The following is a 23,103-nucleotide window of genomic DNA, read 5'->3' as shown; positions in this document are numbered from 1 at the left end:
CTGATGGTGGGAATTCTATGAAGATGAAACACTCCAGAAGACACGGTTACTGCATATTCCAACTGTAACTTGGAATATACCTTCAGGAGGAATTATCACTTGTTCTCCTTGGTAAGATTCAGAAAGCCAGGAAAAAAAAGTCTTCAGTCTGTATTGTGTATTTAATTAAATCACTCGACAGTCCTCAGCTTTGAGACCTGGGGTTGACACTGAGACTGGCCCACTGGCTTGTACCCCAAGTCTGGGTAGCTTTTCTCGCTTAGGTCAAATCCACGGAAGTAGATTCTTTCTTAGCAGGAGTGAATTAACTCTTAAATAAACAGCCCTTGAAAACTTCATAATGGAAGCTATCTATTTAAAAGTTTAATCTGAAACTCTGACCCTGAAGTTCATGACAAAATATGGTTCTTTTAACATAAGGAGCTAAGTATGTAGTACATGAATTTTTAAAAATAGAAATTTATGGGACTTAAAATTGTTCAGCTTAATGTGTTCCATTCTGAAGGTCAATAAAGCAGTCTACAGTGATGTACTGTGCTATCTGGCTATACAATGTAGAGTGGTCTTAGATATTCAAATACCCTCCTAAGGCTCAAGAACAAGGCAAATACAATTAAACAGATGATTCTAACACAAAGGGAATTCTTAGCTTTATTGCAAAGGTACATCTCCATTTGAAACTCTGATGTAGCAACACAGAGAAACTATCAGAGGAAGCATGCAATAAATGTTCACTATATTTTACAAAGATTATTGTCAAGAATACACATGAAATTTCATTTGAACCTGAGCTCCTGGCTTAGTTTCTACTAAAACATCTTGTAACTGCTGAAGACTAGCACCTATCTGAAAATGAGGGGGAGTTAGTTTTTATACAATGCAAATATTTTCCCAAGACATAAAAGGAACTCTGAATGAAGATTCTGAGGAGTCCTCTGCTCCTTCAGAAAATCCTGAACTTGTTTAATCTGTTACTGTACCAATTCACCAGCTAGAAGTTTTTACTGCACATGAGAGAACTGAGGTTGACAAAGGACCAGAGGTATTGATGGAAAACCTTGTTTTCTTCTTGTTTACGCTTGTAGAGTAGTCAACCACAATTACATACACCTGTAATCCTAGGGAGTCAGGATGCTAAGACAGGAGATTCACATTGTAGAGTATGGTCAAAGCTAGTCTGGACCTGCTTAGTGAGATCCCCCTTTAAAAACCAAAACCAAACTAAACCCCCAAAAGATTGTGAATACAGCACAGCCAGGTGTTTTTGGCTATTAAGTACCACAATCCCTGGTACCACAAAAATAAGAAAATACAAAATAAAACACCCACAAAACTAGGCACAATGAAGTAATACTTTCCAAATATGACATTACAAAGTCAACTTGCTATATTACGTTAAATTAACCCAAATTTCTAACTTGATTGTACTAAGCCAGAATAATTCTTTGTGTCTAAATTCTATCTTAATATCTTGACTAATAAAAAGAATAACTTGGTATCTATATTAATATTAGAAAAAAATTTCACATACTATTGTGAAATAATTTAAAAATTAGAGTCAAAGAAATAAATCCACAACTTCTAGCTCTTTTAGGATTAGACTTTTTTTAAGCCATGGACTTTTCTGAGTTTTACTTCATGGCCAGAAATGGCTGACAACCAAGGTTTTAATAAAGCATAATTACTCGTCAAAGTGAATTGTTTTGAAGCGAGAATGCCTTTAATCCTGGGACTCTGAAGCAGAGGCAGGTAGATCTCTAAGGCCAGCCTAGTCTACAGAGTGAGTTCCAGGACAGCCAGCGCTACACAGAGAAACCCTGTCTTGAAACACCCAAAACAATCAACCAAACAAAAGCAACAAAAAGACAACTTAAACATAGGAAAAACTCTTTTGTAGTCTATGTCCAAATACAATGCCAATTATTTATGTCTTAAAATGCAGCAAAACCATTTTTCTAAAACAGTATCTTCAAGCCAAAAATGTTCCTTTATACCAGAATCTGCCAAATTCTACTCCTAAAGAAAAGCAAAATGTATATTACTTGTTTCTCTTTATGAAACATGATCAGGTTTTCAATTCCCAAGCATAAGTTGTGACTGTTCATTAAGTTAAAATTACAGAAATCTTAAAAGAAACTATGTGACAGACCCTCCTCTGTTCCACATGCTGCTTCATTAGCTGCAGCATGTGTCTGTGTGTGTGTTGTGTGTCTGTTGTGTGTAAGGAGCCACGGACATGCTAGAGTCAATGCATTGAAGCAGATGGACAAACAGAACCATGGAGGTCACTGAGGTCAACAGAACTTGACAGCGGGCTCACCCAGAGGGAGGGGTAGGTCAGCACTTTTAGGAACACATGGCCAGCTGAGTGCTGACAGATTGGGTGGGCTGCAGCATTCTGGGGGCTAGGTCTGGTATTTTATACACTGAACCATAAAGACATCGTGTCTACATTTACAGGGGAAAGGACAGAACCAGGTCTCCCCAACACCAAGAATCTCTAATTAGAACCAAACTCTTTAATGCTTACTTGTGGGCTTCTCAAAAATAAGACACAAACCCCTGCTCCAGGATGGTAAAGAGTATGTGTCACACCAGTTGCTTATTCTCAACCTGTCCTTCCCCGAGAAAGCTAGGAATGAAGACTCTGCTTGCATGTTCCTATTACCATGCATTTTATTAAAATTTCTTAATTAGGGAGCCATTATTCCTCCCCTCTATGAGGTGAGAAATGCCTCTATCCCAGTTTCTAGTACTCTGATAAGTTTCTTCCTGTAGACAGAGATGAAATCCTCATCGTAGAATCCCAGCTTTCTTGGCAGTGAGGGCAGATGAGGGGAGGATGTAATGCCCAGCACACCAGCTCAGGGACTGGGGGACACTCATGGACTGTGGAAAGGGGAGGATCCAGGGATACATCCACCTATGCAGCAGTTGTCCCGGGACAGACTATATGATCATACTGTGACTTGAATATTCTGGGAAAATATTACAATACTTCCTGTAGACAAGTACAAGCTACGGTCTTGACAGATTAATAGAATAATAACAGGTATTTTATTAAAGTGTTGCTCAGCACAAAAGCTTCCTGACCCAGTCTCCCTGTTCATTGTTCTCATGTGTGTCAACAGCCTCACTAAGTATGAAGCACAAGCTGTGGTTTCAAGTGTGTCCATGGAGGGAAGTAGACATCCTTCCGATTTCAGCTCTCCCAGTAACTAGTAGTGAATGGACGTTAGCAGCAAGTTACTTAAGTTCCTTAAGTTCTTACTCAACTTACTTGAGTTCTCAGTTGTACCACTGACAGACTAGGGTTAATCAGTACTGATGGGACATTCTGAAGACTAAAATGTAGAAAGCACCTAGCACAGGGCTTTCACACAGGCGGCAGCCTGACCTGTGACAGCTTTGGCTGGCTACCATTGCCTTCTCTGTTAGGATGAAAGTGCTGTTAAGGTGAGCTGCTTTCTTATACAGCAGACCTTGAAGTGATGGTTTCCATAATCAGATAGCTAGACAGCTAAGGTTAAAAGCCAGGTCTTGACCGGCTGAGGTGGCACAAGTCTTTAGTTGGGAGGCAGAAGCAGGGGTATCTCGGAGTTCAAGGCCAGCCTTGCTTACACGGTGAGTTCAGATGAGCTACAGCTTACAATTGATAGGTACCGGCTGTGAAAGTAGCATCTTCAGCACCCAGGACAAATAAGGCCGAAGAGTACCCTGAGTGGGCAATTTCTCTTGGGGGTGTGAGAATTTTCAAGAAGTAGTTTATTATAAGACGTCTTTAAGCTTAAACTGGATACAGCATCAGCAAAAGCCTCCTCAAGAGAACCCGCTCAGTTCTAATTGAGACAGCAGAAGCTGCTTTGCTGGTGAAGCAGATTTTCCTGAGTCAGACACCTTTTTCCCTATAATTATGTGGCCCATTTTAGCTGTCTTACTATCTTCCTGGAAGCAGGCCCCGTGGTGAATATTAGGGAAACGAATATGGGGAGCTCGAGGGCCCGGGAAAGCAGGTGGCAGCTGAAGACACTTCCTCTAGTCACATCTAAGCCAGCCCCAGTCTACTGAGAACGGCACTGAAAAATACTAAACTCTAAGTCATTTTGCCTCCATTCAGGGAAAGGTTATTTCCAGCCTCTTCTGTAGATCCTGCACAGGAAGAGACAGGATGTAAAATGTGGGTTGAAACATGTTTGGGGTAAGCACCTATAAAAACTGTTTTGAATACCAAAAAGTTAGTTACCTCTTTGTATGACCCACTAGTCCTTTTTAAAAGTTCCTGGGTTAAAGTCATTCATAGATAAAATATGAAAGATCAAGGACCCCCTCGGGTTATTACCCTCATCCCCAATACCTCTTCTATCAATGTAGAAATCTGACAAGCTGCAGAGCAAAGAGGGAGCTCCTTCTAGGGATTCTGAACAGGTGGTGACTGAAACACCACATTACCTTCTTATGGGTCCATGTTGGAAGAAGGAATTTTTAGAGCTAAGCTCTTTTGGCGATAGCTTAGCAATAGTTTTAATGAACTATGGCTCCATAAACAAGATCTAGAGAAAGTAAATGCAGCTTATGCATTTTCTAATGACCAAAATTGGAGCATTCTGACCAATCGTCCTATAAAATTAATGCGTAGAACATGGGTTGTCAAAGAAACATAATAACAGGAATGTTGCAAATGTACCAAGTATCGAGATAATAGAAGAAGCCTCTCGACAAACGCACCGACACTTCGTCAACCTCCCCGTGAGATGAAAGGTCTACTTAGTAAGGTACGCTCTCACTGGGAGTCGGAATACTCGGCACAGGCTTGCTGTAGAAAAGACAACAGACATCACTGCTTCTCTGTTCCTAACAGGAAAGTCTCCTGAGTAGGAATTAGTGATAGTCAAGAGATGAAATGAGATGTTGTACTATTGTTCCAACAACTTCACAGAACCTAACGATAACAGTAACACTTTTTCCTCACACTGTCAGGGGCCGCCCTGGTGTTACAGTCGGTTGGCATCAGAACCATGAGCGTTTAAACTCAAACCAAGTTTCTCTGTGGTGTACACAACAGCTACACAGTCCAGACTCAGACCCCAAGGAGCTGGGGCACCTAAAAACTGGCACATCTTCTAATCTGTGCCCAGAAGACAACCACAGGAGGGAGCCTCTGGGAACCTGGAAATGCTGGCTCAGAGAGATGACTCTCCAGTCCACTCCAGGCCCCTAGGACCAGAAAACCGTAGCTCCTTAAGACTGCTCATTAGCCTTTATAATCATTTACAAGTGTGGCTTTAATTAACTCTACCCTGCTTTGTGTGAACATTTCAACTTGAGTATGTGTATATGTGAGCACACTTGTACACACACAAACACACACACACACACACACACACACACACACACACACACCATCATGCTTTGTTTTCCCATTTTCCTATCTGTTTAGTAGGGTATAGATGGGCTTTTGGTATGACTAGCAATTCATGTGAAAAATATAAGCACTCTTTAATTCTCAGAATAGAAGTCCTATAAATGAGAAGCATTTCAGAGCCTATACTGAACTGCACAGAATGAATTGTTCCATTAAATTAAGTTTAGCAGTGGCCACTTACTTTACAAGGTAATAGAAACAATTGCCAGGCATTTTAAAGATGCTTTACTGTGCTTCTGTGATTATATCTTAGCAGGTTTAGGCAGAATGAGCTTTAAAACACTAAAAGATCCTTTAACAGAGATAGCATCTGATTTAGGGGAATAAACATGCAGATGCACAGACTCGATGAGAATCAGACTACGTAAAAGGAGGCCTTATGTTCCCTTCTAGTGGGTGCTTACAAGGAGTACTCATTCCCAAAATCCAACACAGGAACCATTTGCTCCTGAAATATACTTTGTATTTCCTGACCTCAAAAACCCCATTTCAGATGATTTCATGCAAAAATCACAGTTCCAGACCCACATTTTAAAACACAGAGAAAAATATACACACATATTCAAAATCACAGCACTTGTGGACAATGTGGCACCTGGCACAGGTGAATGGGTACCAAGATGGCGCAATAGCTCCTATCATCAGCACCCACTCACATCCCTGGCCACTGGCTACCTCCTGATGCTCACAGAGGGCTGATACTCATTTGCCTCATCTGGAGGACCTTGAAGGAAAATGGTGTGTGAATAGTTCTACTCCCCTGCCCATACCCAGTGCAGGCTCTGAAATGTGTGGATTACACACTGCCCAGCATATTCCAGCAGATCTGTGCCATGTTGCCTGTACCTGTTGTGATGGGTAAGCTGCCTCCGATGGCTACTCCCACTTTACTCCTGCTACCCTACGATGCTTTGTCTGCTCCCAAATAAACCATCTGCAATCAAATCCACCTCATGACTTGCCCCGGGGAGTGCACATTGCCAAAGAAGGGCAGCAAATACGTGAGGTGAGCAAAGGCCACAGGAAGAAAGAGAACATGGATGTTATAAAACCATCTTGCTTGAGCAATCTATCCCATGTAGCCCAGCAATGTTACAGGAATTGACGAGCCTTGCTCTTACTTGTAGGAACACAGGCTGAGTGTTTCTTTCTATTTTTTTTTTTTTTTAAGTACTTCCCTGGTTGAATTTTTCTAATACCAAAATCTAAAATGTGCCCAAAGCAGAATTTCTTGAGTGGTTTCTGGAGTGTTTCAGTTTAGGAATGCTAAACTTGTAAAGTCTAGGCAAATAAATTTTTTAAAATTCCATTTTTTGAAACAGTATGATCCCAAGTGTTTTGGATAAGGGATGGTCAACCAGTCCCATGGGACAGAGAAGTAAACAAGCAACCAATTCTTCTTTCAGAAACATTCATAAAACCTATTTAACAAGGTTCTCAACCTGTGACCCCTTTGGATGTCAAATGACTCTTTAACAGGAATCCCATATCAGATATTTACACTATGATTCATAACAGTAGCAAAATTACAGTTAAGAAGTATCAACAAAAATAATTTAATGGTTGGGGGTCACTACAACATGAGGAACTGCATTAAAGGGTCGCATCACTAGGGAGGCTGAGAACCAGGGCTTAGTTCTTACTAGTTAGCAGCCTGAAGAGCTTTTCAGTTACGTTCTTCACCATTATCATCTTCACTAACTGTGTATATGCTCTGCCCGAGAAGTGGCACTATTAGAGGTGTGGCTTTGTTAGAGTAGGTATGTCACTGTGTGGTCTGTGAGACCCTCATCCTAGCTGCCTGAAAGCCAGTCTTCTCCTATTTGCCTTCAGAACAAGATGTAGAACTCTAAGCTTCTCTTGTACCATGCCTGCCTGGATGCTGCCATGTTCCTGCCTTGATGATAATGGACTGAACCTTTGTAAGTCATCCCCAATTAAATGATGTCTTTCTAAGAGTTAGTTGCCTTGGTCATGGTATCTGCTCACAGCAGTAAAACCTTAACTAAGACACTAGCTATAAGAATTAAAGAGACAAGTGAAAGATGACAGGCCATAGGCATGGTGCTCAGAGAATCCAAGATGTAAGCTCAAGGGTTTCCTGTGTTTGTCTCCTCTGTGGCATTGCTTTCCACGGAGGATGGAGCACAGAGCTGAGAGCATAGCTTGGTACAGAGGCAACCCTGCAAATGTTTGGTCCATCAACATTTTACAACCAACACTCAGATGCTCTTCATTGCTGTTTGTCTTCTGATAACCATGAAAGCACCGATCAGGAAAAGAGCTTTAAATCATTGACTATTTACTCCTTCTATAAACACTGGCAGAGCACCAATAAGTGCTTAAAACATGCATTTTGTAAAACATTTTTGTATATTTATTTTCAGCAGAAAATTTAATGAATTAAGTTTTAATTAGAAAGTTCACAATTCTCATGGCCTTTTTAAAAAACTGTATGGATGTATGTAGTGACAGTGTATGTGTATACATGTGTATGTATGTGAGGATGTTTGTGTGTAAGTGTGTGACTGTGTGTGAGTGTGTATGTATGTGTCTACTGAGGACAGGGTTCTCTTACCAGGGATCCAAATTCAGAATAACAATGATTATGAGGGGCTAGGGAGAGGATTCAGTATGTAAAGAGCATAGTGCTTGAGCATGCAGATCTTGTTCTATTGCCGATTTTCTAAAAATGGAAATGCCTTACTGTTTCTTGATTACTGGGAAGGAACTAGAAGAAATATGGAATCTTATACAGTGACTTATAAAGACTGTTCTTTCTCCTCCCTTACATATTAAAACCAGAATGTTGGCCAAAGCAAATGCTGAATGGGATAAGCAAGAAGATTCAATCAAAGCAAGAGGATTCTGAACCCTTTGCTGAATAGTTTTATGAGATAATTGAGAGTCACGGGAGAGGGAAACTCAGTTGAGAAAATGCCCCCACCTCAGACTGGCCTGAAGGCAAACCCACAGCACATTTTTTACATTGACAACTTGGATCACTGTGACTGGTGCCATCCCATGGCTGGAAGTCCTGCAAGGTGTAAGAAAGCCAGCTGAACAAGCTAGAAGGACCAAGCCAGTAAGCATCATTCCATCACGACCTCTGGCTCAGTTCCAGACTGTAGGTTCCAGCTCTGTTTGAGTTCCTACCCTGACTTCTCTCAGGGATATACTGTGGGGTGGAACAGACAACTAAAATGAACCTTTTTGCCCCCAGTTTGATGTCTGAAGAACAAGACTTCAAGGCTCTGAGAAGGCTCGAGTCCTGTCTATACCACAAGACTGCACTCAATCACCGTTAGCTCCTGAATAACCCCAGCCTGAAGTAGATCACTGTGGATGCAAGAGCTTGACATAAGTATGTCTGGTCATTTCTCTCATAGTCAAACAAGACATAGAAACTCTTATAATGCACACACACAATTCAAAACCTAACATTATGAGTTTTACAACAGCTTGTCATTTTCTTAAAGAGGTAAGTAAACACCAGGAAACAGCAGAATGTGTTCTGTATCCTCTAGAAACAGCCTCTAGCCCGAGTCGCACTTAGTTCAGGGTTGAATTTGAACGTGCTTACTTATTTATTTGGCATGAAACCTCACTGTGCTGCTCTGTGGGCACATAAGTGCTAGGATTCTGGGAGATCACCAACCTGGCTAAATCAGGTGCATTCTACCACAGGAGCATATTGCCACCAAATGTAAAGAATACAAGACAACAACTTTGTCAATGAGGGTGCTTCTGAACAATGTAAGTATCATAACTTAATTACCTGGTTTCGGGGGACGATGAAGTTTCGTTGGTATCTATCCTTTTAGTTCTTGGGTATGTGAGAGTTGATGAAGGCATCTCACCGCTTAGGCGGTCTGGGAAGATTCGGTCTTTACTCAAGTTGATTTCTGAATAGGGACAGTTGGCACCACTAACAGATTAAAAGAAGAGAAAAGTACATTCCCATTAGATCCCAATTATATCAATTAGAACTGTGTGCTAGTGAGTGTATGTTACATATGTATTCTGTAAATGCAGGGTTAAAGATACAGCAATAAGAGATATCTTTCCAGATAATTGAAGTTCATTCTGATAGAGAACATATCTGCACTTGATTTCAAGAAGAGCTCTGCTACAACCTTTGAGATGAGTCAGGAGTCTTCTGTGCTTAAGGGTAAGGCCTATGGAGATCTCTGGAAATAATCAGCCACAAGAAATTATCTACTCTTGGGAGATTTATAGCTATTTAATTTCTCCTATAACACTTACTAACCTCCAATGTCTCCGTGGAACACTACTACCCTTGGGACTACAGTTACAGTGGATTTCCTAGAGGACACACAAATGCTTTCGAACTAACCCTAACCCTGATGTGAAAAGGGGACTTGGGCCAACCTTTTCTATCTGCACTAAAGAGGGTAAACTCTCAGGTGCCATGTTGTAATAACTCTTGTGACCTAGGCAGAGGGAGCTGAGGTCACGGAGCGTTACCTTGGCATTAGCTAGCTGATGCCTAGCCTGGGCCTTAGCATTTTGGTGTCTCGGGCATCTGGACACCAGGTTTTCAATACTTATCAAGCTCCCCTGTTGACTTCCTGTCTTGCCCCTTTGCCGTGAGAGGCCTTCTTAAATCTGGAAATGCTTTATTAATTAGGTACAATATACTGGTATTTTTTGTTTTTTTTTTTTTCAGTTCCTATGATAGTGGAATAATTAATAATCACCCAAGGGAACTTTTTAAACAGAGCAAATGTATTTTCAACCAAGAGAAGCTGAGACACTCTCCTGGGGAAAGACGAGAAGAGTTTGAAAGGCTCCCTGTGAACTCTAAGTGTGACAGAAAATTCATCACAAATGAATTGTAAGCAAAATGCAAACTTTAGTATGTGCTGTTCTACACTTATGCCTTAAGCAAAACCGGTAACCCACAATCACACACTAACATGAAGTGTATGTCATATCCATCCAGCCACAAAAGAAACTCGGTCAAAAGAAATCTGGACGGAGCATGTGCAATATATTAAGCACTGTGCTCTACTCATACACACTACTTTAATCTTCCCAACACCCTATAAAAAAAGGCACTTCATATGGCACACTAGGGTTTAAAATGGTTACATGACTTCAGTTTTCGGTTTTCTCCTCATCAGCAAGTGCCTGTCAACTCAGTATCTATCTTGTTGGCTGCCTTTGTAGGCCCTGGAAACTTAACAATGTGAGGAGGTGAAAACCCGGCACTCAGTGAATGCTAAGTCGAGGGGGAGCGGGGCAATGCCTAATCACACAAACAGGTGGTATAACTTTACACTGGAAAGGCTTCTATAAAGAAAAGGTGTAATGTTACAGAGCACACAAGGATGCTTTATGAGCAGTGAGGAAGGGCTTCCCTAGGAGAAGAACAAACCCCTAAAGGTCAAGACAAAGTTGTCCACATTTACTTCTCCACACTCAGAGGAAGCAGCACAGCAGACGGGAAGGGGCGTGAGCCTGGCACAGCTACAAGTCAAGATGCCCGAAAGCAGGAGACACAGGGAGGGACAGAAGCACCAGTCAGTACTTCAGAGCTTCATCTTGGGTTCAGTTTGAACCTTTGAGTGATGGACAGGGATTAACTTGAGTGCAGGTGATGGAAATGTAGGGAAGCTTAATGGACTATTAAAATCTTCTGCCAACCCATGATGCCCTGCAGGCTAAGAAACAGTCTGTGATGTGCAGGAAACTGAAGTAGCTTGTTTGTTGTTCTGTTTGAAGAACTTGAGGCAGAAGAGACACCAAATACATACATACATATATACATAATACATACATGCATACACACATACATACATACATATACATACACACACATACATACATAATACACATTTCTGAGATAAAAATGACTAGTGGTAAGTAAATTTGGAGCAAACCAATAATAATGGAGAGTTTATTATTAGCTATTTAAGTAAAAAAATGCTTTTTTGCCTCAGGTCACATGGCACTGAAATAGCTCAGCAAAATGAGAGGTGGGCGGAGAAAAGGGAGGACATTGGAAGAGGAGGAGAGAGAGAAAGGGAGATTGAGGAGGGTGATCTGGACCTGGATGAACTTAATTGGTGCTAGGTAGATATAAATGTTTTAAGGAGTTTTATAGGTCATTTATCTCATATAGAAGGGCAGTTGTATCTTTGTCCATTTGATGGAATCTTACTGTGTAGAGGGTCTGTGGATTGAGAGTTTGACATATAAACCTGCATGAAAAGCTATCGGGCCTTAGAGTCATATTTGTACTGGGCAGTGGGGTAAAGAAACACCCTGGGGGCAGAAGCACTAGGGCGGGCAGAGTGAACTAACTGCCTGGAAGGGAATTCCCTGGAGAGGGTGGCTTGGATGAGTGACAGAGTCGGTGCGCACGGCTCCATACTAAAAGTGGCACCTGAGGAGTGAGACTGCGGGGGCCAATAAAGAGATACGCCAGCATTTTATTTAATATTTACTGCAACAACAGCATGCATTTCCTTCATTCATGAAGGAAAAATAAAACTGATCACATTCACAGTTCAAACCCCGAATGGGATCCTGCTCAGGGCACCTGAACTAATCAAAAGTTCATAGGTACAAATTTTCAAAGCTAGTTCCGCCTAGTATGAGCAGAGACTTTAAACAAGGCAACTGGCAGCTTAGTTAGAAGGCAGCCAGCCAGGTGTGGGCAGGATGCAGAACCGGGAATGACATATCCCCTGAAACTATCTGAGCAGGATAAGGTTTCGGGGACAGCGTACATGTATGTACCATGCATGTTAGCCCGTCCACTACATTCCTCAGGTCTAGGGACTGCAGACACAAAGTTTGACCTGCCTGTCCTCTGCTCCTCAAGACAGAAAAGTCCAGAAGGCAGCATCCTGTGACTGTCTGCTTCCTTAGCCATCCTGTACCAACCAAGGAAGCAAACGTGCCATGCTGCCTGAAGGGACAACACATTCTTTGCTGCCGAGCTTCAGTTCAGGGGGTACAAATGTCCACTGAAATACTATTCAAATGTCACAACTTATCATTGTCAGCAAATCTCCCTAAAACCATCAAAAATTACAGATAACCAGCATGTCCCAAGCTCTTGAACCTCTGCTGACAAAGAAGTTGAGCTCTCCCAGCCTCGGATCAGCCACCTCTGATGCTTCCAGTGAGTGTTTTTCACTGAATTTGTGTATTTCAACTTCATGGCAGGAAAAAAAAAAAAAAAAAAAAAAAAAAAAAAACCAAACAAAACAAAACAAAAAACCCAAAGGTAATCTGGCTTCTTTTGACAAACAGGAGCATGCTCGCAGTTGAGTTTCCCTCACCATTAAGTTCCTGGCTTAACAAGCAATGAGCTAAACTGTATGTATTTTCTTTGGAAGGCATCCAGGTTGAAGGACCGTTTTAAAGGGGCTTGAACACAGTTGTCGGCTTTGTAACTAGTATTTTGCTGGGGACCTAGACTGTGCCAAAAGAAAGAAGGAATTTTGGAACGGTCTAGGTCCCCAGCAAAATACTAGTTACAAAGCTGACAACTGTGTTCAAGCCCCTTTAAAACGGCCCTTCACTTCCACTGTTGACTAAAGGAAAAACTAGAAAACAGGTCAGAGAAAGGCAAGATGTTGGTCACGAGCCTTGTAGTCTAAATGCCTATTTTTTGTTGTTGTTGCTGCTGTTTGAAAATAGATTGCCCTTGTTCATTCAATCAGCTGAAAGAGAAACAATCCGGCCTTCTGAAAAGAATTCCCTAATGAGTGAGAAAATCTGCTCTACCAAGGCAACCACAGATTACACCAAGCCTCTCTCTGCCTTCCAACCATGAGCAAGCCTCATCCTCACCTGCACAGTGTAGCGGGGAATGCCAGTTGGCTCCTGAGGTGAGAGGTGTTGACTAAAGAGGAGGCTATAACACAGGGCAGAGCCTCAGAGCAACATCAGAATGAGAATCTCTTCAGGTGGTGCCTGGCAACTGTTCTCTTGTCTCATGCATACATAATGAAGAGCAAGAGTGGTGTCTGTCAGAGGCTGAGTTTTCATTTGAAAATGAACATGCCTACCCCAGGGCACGGGTCTCTTTCCCTAGCATTCATCCACACAACCTCGGTAGCAGTTCTAAGAGAGCCTGCTCACTTGACAGAGGCTTCAAAAGTGACATGTAGCGTCACTTGTCCTTGGTGGAGTGTGATCACAAACACTGACTCTTTTTAAGTTGCTACACAATGTTGACAAATATTAGCCCGAATTATGGAAGAATTTCCTCCTTTTTAATCCATGACAACAAAATTGATTTGAAAGCAACATCAAAGAGCTGCGGCAGCCCGTACCCTTGCTTCGCACATGGCTCTACGTGCTGCAGCTTTCTCTGCCAGGCAGGGTTCCAGGTCCTCTCCGTGAGTTGATCCTTTCACCGAGGCACTCCTAAGTTTGCCTTCAGCACCTATGTCTCAAATGAAGACGTTGGCAGGGAGAGGTGGATACTGTTCCAAGATCTCAAGGCTTTACCTGATGTCTTTCAAGGCAAGCCAGGCTACAGATGTGAGTTTTTCCCCATCTTGCCGCCCACTATCTACCCCTTGGGGTATGAATTACAGCAAAACTCTTAAGTAGCTATGCTTTCAAGGGCTTGAGAAAAGTATGTCTGTTGTTGAAAGGGACAAAGAAGCTGCAAGACTTGCAACATCTGCAGAATCAGCAAGTGTTCTGTTCAATTTTTCCACTAACTGTTATGCCACTAAGTTTTAAAAGATATTGTGTGTGTGTGTGTGTGTGTGTGTGTGTTAGAATATGTCCATACGAGTTCAGGTGCCTACAGAGACCAGAGGAATGAGCTTCCCCATGTGGGTGCAATTCCAATTTAATAACTTTTAAAACTGTACATGAACTTTGAAAACTCAGAGTTTACTACTTCAGTGGAAAGAGCAGATTCCCATTGGCCTTATCATTAACATGTTGTTGTTTTTCATGTACTAAGCTTTTAGCAGCTAAATGTTGGTAAGGCTTGATGTCTTGGGGTATGTTAGCATCCCACCATGGGGTTCATCTCTCCTGCTCCTTTGTTGTCCCCCTCTCCCCTTCAGTTATTCATCCAAAGTCCTGTCAGGAAAGGACAGTATAGATCCCGCAGGACTCTTTATTTTGGAACAAATATTAGCAACTTACTGCACACCATCCACTTGACAGATGTTTGCTCCCAGAGCCTCTAGGGAGGCTGTTTTTCTGATGTTACTTCTTGTTGAAATAGCTGCGTCTGCTATTCCCTGTCCTACTGAACCCCGTTAGTCATAAATATCTGTCTTTAAACAACTAGGCGAGACATCAGTGTGAGCACCTAACAGTTACTGTCACACCCAATACTAACAAGCACACAAGAGAGGCTACACTAAACAGCTGCTCTGTACAGGAACCTGATAGCGGACAATGGTGGCCATTCTGGACTGGACTGATTCTGCTTCTAACAATATATCATTCAGCGTACTTACTCAGCCACTCAAACTTATCACCTATAAGTAGTGTTCAATTCATAGATTTGCCATGAGTGCTAAATATGGTCATACACATGAGTTCTTTGAACAGTGGCTATGAGAGCGGAAGTCAAACACCCTGCCCATTATTATTACCTTATGAAGGAGGTATTTAAGCTTCAATGGGTAAAAAAAGTCAGCAAAATTCAAGTGATATGAAAAACTCCATAAAACATCCTTGGTGGGCTTTAGTCCTTACAAATGTAGCTAAGGCCTCCCTGAGTACTATTCCCTTCCGCCAATGTGGGATGTGTGACCCGTCTACTGTACAGCCACCAAAGCTCGTTAATGCCAAGCAGACACTCAACAGGATGTGTAAACTAGGTGGAGGGATGCTGAAGGAAAACCAGTTTACAGATATACATCCACAGTCACTAATATGTAAAACACTCCATGGAATCAAAAAATACTCTTTAGAGACTGCTGGAAATAAACTCTTGTTTAATTTCTGAAGGAGCTAATTTTATACATCAAAGTTGTATCTCTGAAGGCAATAAATCTATAGCACATCTACTTCTATGTAACTCTTTACCCCTTGTGGGTTTTCCCATCCTCAGACAACAAAAGAATGCTAATGTTTAGCTCCCACTTGGGTTTTCTTCTGGAGAGATAGAATCAAACATTCTGGCTACCGAATACCTCTAGAGAGATGAGAATTCCACACCACACATCCAACTCTTACTGATCATATTTCAATATTAAAGGTTGCCTCCTCAAACTATGTTACTAAGTGCATACGGTACTTATGAGGTTTCTTAGATCAACCATAATCTGTAATCTTCAGAGAAACTAACAAGCAATCCTAGCCAAACCAGTCTTTTGCTAATGTGCTTGTAAAATTATCTTTTGGCAGAAAGAGCAACTTTCTTTGTTACCTACGTAAAGAATGCATGTTTTGATTTATTCAGTTTCTCGGTAAATTAATCCAAGGAGAATTTTCTCATTATGTTTTCCTGAGCACAGCATTGTCAGCAAGGACAGACATAATTGGCAGTGAAGTGAACCTTTCAGGGAATATGTATGCTGCAGCAAGCTAGTCCACTAGTGGACGGATGAGATGAAAGCAGGCTGGGCTTGCTAAGGATTAATTCCTGCCAAGGAGGCAGCACTGCACATTGTAAATTGCACAGGCTGTTCCAGGAGTGTAGAAAACCTGTGCTCAGGTTGGGAAGGGTAGACGGCAGAGCCTGGAGCTGCCGTTGGTTTTCCTAGCATTCTTTCTTTTCTGCCCACACCCAGCACACCAACTTTGCACAAGAGAAAGTCGCTATGTCCTACATTCACAAGATTAGCAATATAGCTTCGTGGTCAAGCCTTGTCTGTTCAGTTATAAACCACACTCCCCCACTCCTTCAAGACAAAGAACAGTTCTCTAGCACAGCCCCAATCATTCTAAGTTTCCTTAGCACATTTCCACATAAGTCATTCTGTGAGTCTTTCCATAATTCATCCCTTCTAATGACAAACACAACACCACCTTCCAAACTCAGTCCATTGAGAATTCCCCAAAGATGACTAAACTGTGGGAGCAGCTAGGCAGGAGGAGCCTAAGGGGAAGGCCATCATGACGAATGCCAGGTGACCTGGTTGTCTCTCTAGGCTTTACTCCCACACTTAGCTACTTGGACCTAAGGACATGCCAATGAGTCTACACATAATGTTGTATATGGCAGGTTTCCAAAACACGTTTTAAATAGCCAACTGTATCCCAACAAAATGTCAGTATTTTCCCAGTTTAAAAAAATATTTTTTTTCATACCTTGAGGAAATTGCCTCCAGTCTAATGAACATGGAGATGGACCAAAAGTAGTAGATGGACCAAAGATTGGTGTTTTAATTATGATTTTGTATCTTATACTTAAGATGATGTTATGTAGTCAAGAGCCTAAGTGTGGGATGTTCATGGAGCAGGGCTGTGAGACAGTGAGATCAAGATGAGACCCATCAGATCCTCACCGGTGGCCAGAGAAAACAAGTTATTGTGCACATGGAATAGTCCGCTGTCCTTGTGGACACTACAAGCTTCCCACTTCTCATTCCGCTTGTGAGAAAGGAACAGTTCCTATACCAGCATGTTGTTCTGAGAGCTGGCTCATCCATTAAGCAACAGGACTCCCTCTAACAAAGTAGGTGAATATTCAATAAATATTACATGTTCTGACTGGAAAAAAACCAAACTGCTCTTCTAAAGAAACCACTGAACAAAAAACCCACTGAAATTAGGGTGGGGGTTTTGCACACTTGGGAGCCACATCCTGTACTCGGCCTGATGTTATTAGCTGAAAGTTGATCCAGCTGCCTTCATGAGGCATAGCTAATGGCTCCTACGATGTCTCCAGTAGAGTTTAAATTAATGCTACACTGCTGGTCTGCAGCCACGGCTTTTAAAATGGTGTCTGCACGTGGAATCATCATCCTGTCTTCGTGTTCTCTTTATTCTGAAACATAACGAACCTCCAGTTTTAAAACGAAGGGAAGCTAAGGAACGTTTGTGGATGCAGAGATACAGGGAAGGTTACTGCACTCGGTGAAAACAATACTCTAATTTCACAATTCCTACTAACTCTTCGAGGAGGAGGTAGTGACATTTCTGAGTGTTTTTAATGTCATAGGGAGGGCACACAAGCGCCACCGCAGGCATTCGGGGGTCAGGGGAGCACTTTCGGGAGCTGCTTCTCTCCCTCAGTGTGGACTCTGGGTAAAATTGAGGATGTCGGGCTCAGCAGCATTTACCCACTGAACCACCTCACTGAGCTGCAGTCTCAAAACTTTAAGAACCACATTCATAACCCTATATGAACTAGATAAATAAAGTTTTCTCAGTGAGTAATCTAATTAATTAGCCCATTTCATTACTTAGCACTGATAATACATCCACTGTAATACACATGCAGATGGGTTAAGCTTTTGTTCCTTAAAAATCCCCCTAGATCATAAGAATTTGTCAGTACCTCAGAAATATCTTCAAATACCTATGAAGATCCCCAACTCACCGGAACATCAATTTTTAATATACTTTTGGTTTTCTCTTGTATTTTTTTACAGTTACTTACAGGTAAAAAAGAATATTGGGGAAAAAAACCATTGTTCTGACCATTAAATTCTTACATTTGATGGTATGGTTTTCTGATATTCACTGTGAGTCTACAATGGCTCATCTTTTTGTTCAAACTGCAAAGTCACCCGATCACATCCTATTCAGCTAAATAAATTCAAAAGGGTCTGCCCTCATTTCATTATTAATGGCAAACCCCAAATAACTACTTTAGAAGTCATAGATCTGTAAAACTAACCAAGATGCAAAAAACAAATAACTAAAAGAAAAAAGAAAAAAAACCCCAGATAACTAAAGTAAATCTATTTAAATAGTGTATGCATGTTCTTTAAGAAAGACTTAACTTTAGATATATCCTTCAGCCTTGCAGTCTCCATGGTAACCACATTTCTTATGGCTCTGAATATAAAATAAGTTCACATCTGTTTCTTATAGAAGGAAAGCATTTTCCACATTCAGGGACAGGCCCCTCCCCGTGACCATGCATAAAAGTCTTTATGGCAAGCACATACCTCTGAGTGCCCAGATACTTTGATTTTTTAAAATGACCAACTCCCCTGCAGCCTAGAGTCGGACATCCCCCAGTTTCTGATGGCTCCATTAATTCTGCAGGGCCTGCAACAAATGTAATAAAAAAAAAAAGAAGTTAAAAAGAAATGAATGACAAAGTTGAGCAGAAAGCTAAAGATTTGAATGTGTAGGATGAGAACAGGGTAGAGGAAAAAAGCAAAAAACAAAAAACCCAAGAAAACAAAACAGAATTTTACTTTTGAAACCATGAATACCTATAAAAAAAAGAAGTAGTTCTTCTAAAAATATTAAAATATTTTAGACATTTCTGTTTTTATAAGATTCCTGATGGTTCACTTTGTCACCAAGGTTAGTTTTCCTTAATACTGAAATTGTAAATTTTGAAATAACCTTCTTTTAAGATGTCAAATAAAGAGGCATTATATCTGAATTAACAGGAACATCTTAAAGAACTGTTATCAAATAACAAATGGCATGAGAATATTCACTAGATCGTCGAATGTGAAGTGCGAGCATCTTAGTAGAACTGTCTGAGCCAGCTAAGAGGCTGGAAGGCGCAGGACCATCACAAATCTCAGAAGCTCTTCTGCGTTTCTGACCATCCTCACCCACACATGCAGGTGAATGCCCACCCACATGTGGCTCTGACATTTCCATGCGTGACTATATGAAATGTAGAATTTTAATTTTGCTTCATAAAAGGTACAACATGAATGTGTATCTGGAATAGTCTCCTCTGGTTTCAATCTTCCCTTTCATGTTTTACAATATTGATATTCTTTATGACGGTTATCCATACAAACTATAAACTATAGTTTATTTAACCAATACCTCCTTCCACAGGCTTTATTTTAGACATTCTGCAATTAGAAATAATACACTTGTGTTCAAAGCACCCTCAGTCTGCATATAGCTCACATAAAGTTACTCACTGTATAATAAAAAAACATTGAAAAAACAAAACAAACAAACAAAAACACCTGACTATGGTATACTGTATTTCCCACATATATATATTTGAATGTGTAGGATGAGAACAGCGTAGAGGAAAAAAAGCAAATATATATATATATTGAGATCATGGTACATTCTTCACCCACTTCAGCCCATTTTCCTTTTTTAAATTTTTTTATTGAATTAAAATCTTTATTGATGAAACTACAGAATCACATGTAATATAAATCATACGGTAGAGGGTGGCTGCATTTATACCTTTTTCAATTTTTGCCAGTAATAACATTTTCAAGGCTACAGTATAAGGCTACTATTAGAATATTTGATACTGAAATTTTGATCGTCTGACAAATTACCTTCTAGAAATCAGTAGTAATTTCAAAAGGTCATGTTTAGTTGAGCAAATAAAGCTCAAAACACCATACTTCTTAAGGCAATGTGGATTTTTTTCTTTTATAATTTTGTGCATGTGTGCATGCATGCATTATTGTGCATACATGTGTGTGTGCATGCATGTGTGCGTGCATGCATGTGTGTGCACGCATGTGTGTGCATGCATGTGTGTGCATGCATTATTGCGTGCATACATGTGTGTGTGCACGCATGTGTGTGCATGCATGTGTGTGTATGCATGTGTGGGTGCATGCATGTGTGTGCATGCATGTGTGTGTGCCTGCTGGTGGCAATTAAAAGAGGAGAAATCACAAAAATGCAGACAAAAATAAAGCACATTATTTAAGAAATGAAAACACTATGTTAATTTAGTGCATCTTACTTAGCGGAGCCTGAAGAGGGTGCCCGGTCTTGGAACACCAGCCTACAGGGTGAATATCTGGAGAATCTGCATCAATCCAGTAGTCATAGCAACTGCTCCAGCCATCAAAGTGAACCTGGGTAGCAGGAAGAAGGACAAGAATATTTCTCCTGTAGAACTTCAACCCAAGGCACAAGCCTTTGGTACTTTCTTCTGATTTCCACAGTATATTTAACATCTAAAAAATCACTTCAATTATTTAAAATACTTCACTCACAACTTGAAATGAAAGATGCTTTTGAAACTATCCATAAATCATCTAAACACAAGTAACTGTCTCCCCAAAGATGCCTCGGCAGTTCTACAGGTTCATTACATATCCATAATACTTGTCAGCAAAAGCGGAAGAGCTGGACGCAACATGTAATCTCCCAGGACTGTAGTTACAGACGGTTGTGAGCCTGTGTGAGGGTTGGGGATTAAACTTGAGACATCTCTGAAGATCTAGTGTTCTTAACTACTGAGCCCCAAAACAATCTTTCCTATAAATAACCATGGTATCTCTAAAGACAGATAATAAATAAAGTGGTCACAGCTGATACTGTTACTTGTCTCCATGGTAAGGGGAAAGTGACCTCTTAGGGAATATTACTAGTTATCAGCTACCTATTTTTTAGGTGTGTGTTTATTACACATACATGTATATACATATATACAAATACTTTAAATGTTATGTATATCACATATATATGTATTATAATATATGTAATATACTACTTTTTTACAACAAAAGGTTATACTAAAGTATTTTATGTATTTTACTTTTAGATTGTTTGCCTATTCGACTCTTCAAATTGTATGAATTTTTCAATCCTTACAAGACAATAAATATTCTAGAAGAATGCCTGAGTAAACAGTATAGTTATGGCAAGAGACCAAACTAAGCCTATAAAAGACAATATTGATCAATTTAATTACAGAAAAATGTAAAGTTTCAGAGCATAAATCTGTTTATAAGCAAGATGAAAGACACCCAAAAATACACTCACTATACCAATGGCATGGCCCTTTCTACTTTACTAATCCCAATCTATCAATAAAAGAGGCTGAGAAAGTCATGGGAAAGCCAGCAAAGAGATGCAATGGCTAGTTGAGACTATAAATACCGAGGGTTGGTAAGTCTGTGAAGAGACAATTAATTCATTTGCAATAGGAAACTTACAAATTAAAAGTACACGATACGATCCATTGGCCTGCCCAAATAGCCACATTTTGTTGAGCCCCAGTGCTCGAAGAAGACGCTTAAAGGGAATTCGCATAGAAAATCAACAGTGACCATAATTATCTTTAGAGCCAGTTGGCAAAAGCAGCCAACATTCAAAATACATTGTCTTTGACTTATCATTTTAGTAACTCACTGCTTACAGGGAGGTAGTCTGCAGTTACTAAAAATAGATATATACGTATGTGGGCTGGAAATAATGCCATTTCTCCACCCTACAAAGCAGCTTTCCTAGAATTAAAGCCCTAAAGGATACTCCCATGGGAGCAATCATGGATCCCACACCAAAGAGGGGAATAGGACTCATGGAGAGTCATTGCCTACCTAATTAACAGAGAGAAGGCACCAGGCCAAGAATCAGAAATCCAGTTATTTATTGTTCACAAAGAATATGAAGCATCATTTAAAGTTAGTTAGCTAACTTTCTTCCCTTTGATCAAAATAATGTCAAAATAACATTAAAATGATATACTCATCATTTGCTTGGAAATAGCAAGCTATTCCACCAGTTACATCGCAAAGCAAGTAAGGATAATTTATATGTTAAACTTTTCTAAAGCCTTCTGGTTTCCCATGAACCGTAGTAAGTTAATTTTGTTTGGCTTCTCACGTGGAGCTTTGATGTTTGTGGTATTACTGCTTCTTGGGCTTCTTCTTCTACACTAGACTCTGTGTTCATATAAACTCATTCATCCTCTACTGCATATAAACACTGAAGAGTCATCTGTCTGTCTGAAGTTAAGTGTTTCTGTCACAGGGTAAATGGCTCCCCTTACTGGAGGAACACCATAATTACCTCTAAACACTAAGAAGAGTAAGGGTGTGTGTCTAAGCCCATTCCACTGTTGAAGTAGTAACATGAACATCATGGGGTAACAAACTACTTTCTTCTTGGAATTCATGCCTACTACAGTAATGTAATCAAGAGCTGGTAAGCACTCCCCGCATCCTGACTACCTTGGGGAAGAAGGGAGCCTTCTCACCCTCTTAGAGCTGAGAAAATAAAGAAAACCTATCAGTAGTTTCCCCAGACAGAGCAACACTGCTTCAGGATATAAAGGAAGATGCTTTATTTTATTCTATGCATGTATCCTCTATCTATCTATCTATCTATCTATCTATCTATCTATCTATCTATCTATCTATCTATTTATCTATCTATGTATCTATCTATGTATCCAGTCATTTTGTTGTTTTCATTTTTTTCCTAGATGGGGTTTTATCTCTGTGGCTGTCCTATAACTCACCATGTAGAGCAGGTGCTATGAATAAAGGCACACACCACCTCCACCCAGCTTTTTAAAGGATTCAGGGACTAAATGATGTTGTTGGGTCTTTTTTTTTTTTTCTTTTCTAAGTTTCTTGAAAAAAAATCAGATGCAATTGACATGCAAGAGAAAGTTTGAAAAATAGATGAAGGCATTTCTAAGCAAAGAGAATTTTAAAACAAGAGTGTCAACCTGACAGTCAATATCAGCGCAGTGACTTCCAAAAAGAGAACAGAGATAAGGAAGCTATCATCAAAGCATATATGGAGACTGCAGGACATAAAGCACCACCTTGGACAGACATGGGGACCCAGTCTGACAAACA

General features: G+C 40.5%; 1 protein-coding gene across 1 annotated transcript in view; it reads right to left on the bottom strand.

Annotated features, from left to right (window-relative positions):
- The window catches only part of L3MBTL3 (L3MBTL histone methyl-lysine binding protein 3), a 97,453-nt gene that overhangs the window by 7,621 nt on the left and 66,729 nt on the right, over positions 1–23,103 (bottom strand). Inside the window, exons 16-18 of the mRNA XM_080929167.1 lie at positions 20,250–20,364; positions 18,502–18,604; positions 9,201–9,350 (exon numbers count right to left, since the gene is read on the bottom strand). Of these exons, the coding sequence (XP_080785293.1) occupies positions 9,201–9,350; positions 18,502–18,604; positions 20,250–20,364 (368 nt within the window). The remainder of the gene's footprint in view (positions 1–9,200; positions 9,351–18,501; positions 18,605–20,249; positions 20,365–23,103) is intronic.

This window comes from Micromys minutus, assembly GCF_963924665.1.
Source record: "Micromys minutus genome assembly, chromosome: 15".
NCBI lineage: Eukaryota > Metazoa > Chordata > Mammalia > Rodentia > Muridae > Micromys > Micromys minutus.
Note: the sequence above shows the minus strand (reverse complement) of the source record. Positions and strands in the feature narration are given on the sequence as shown.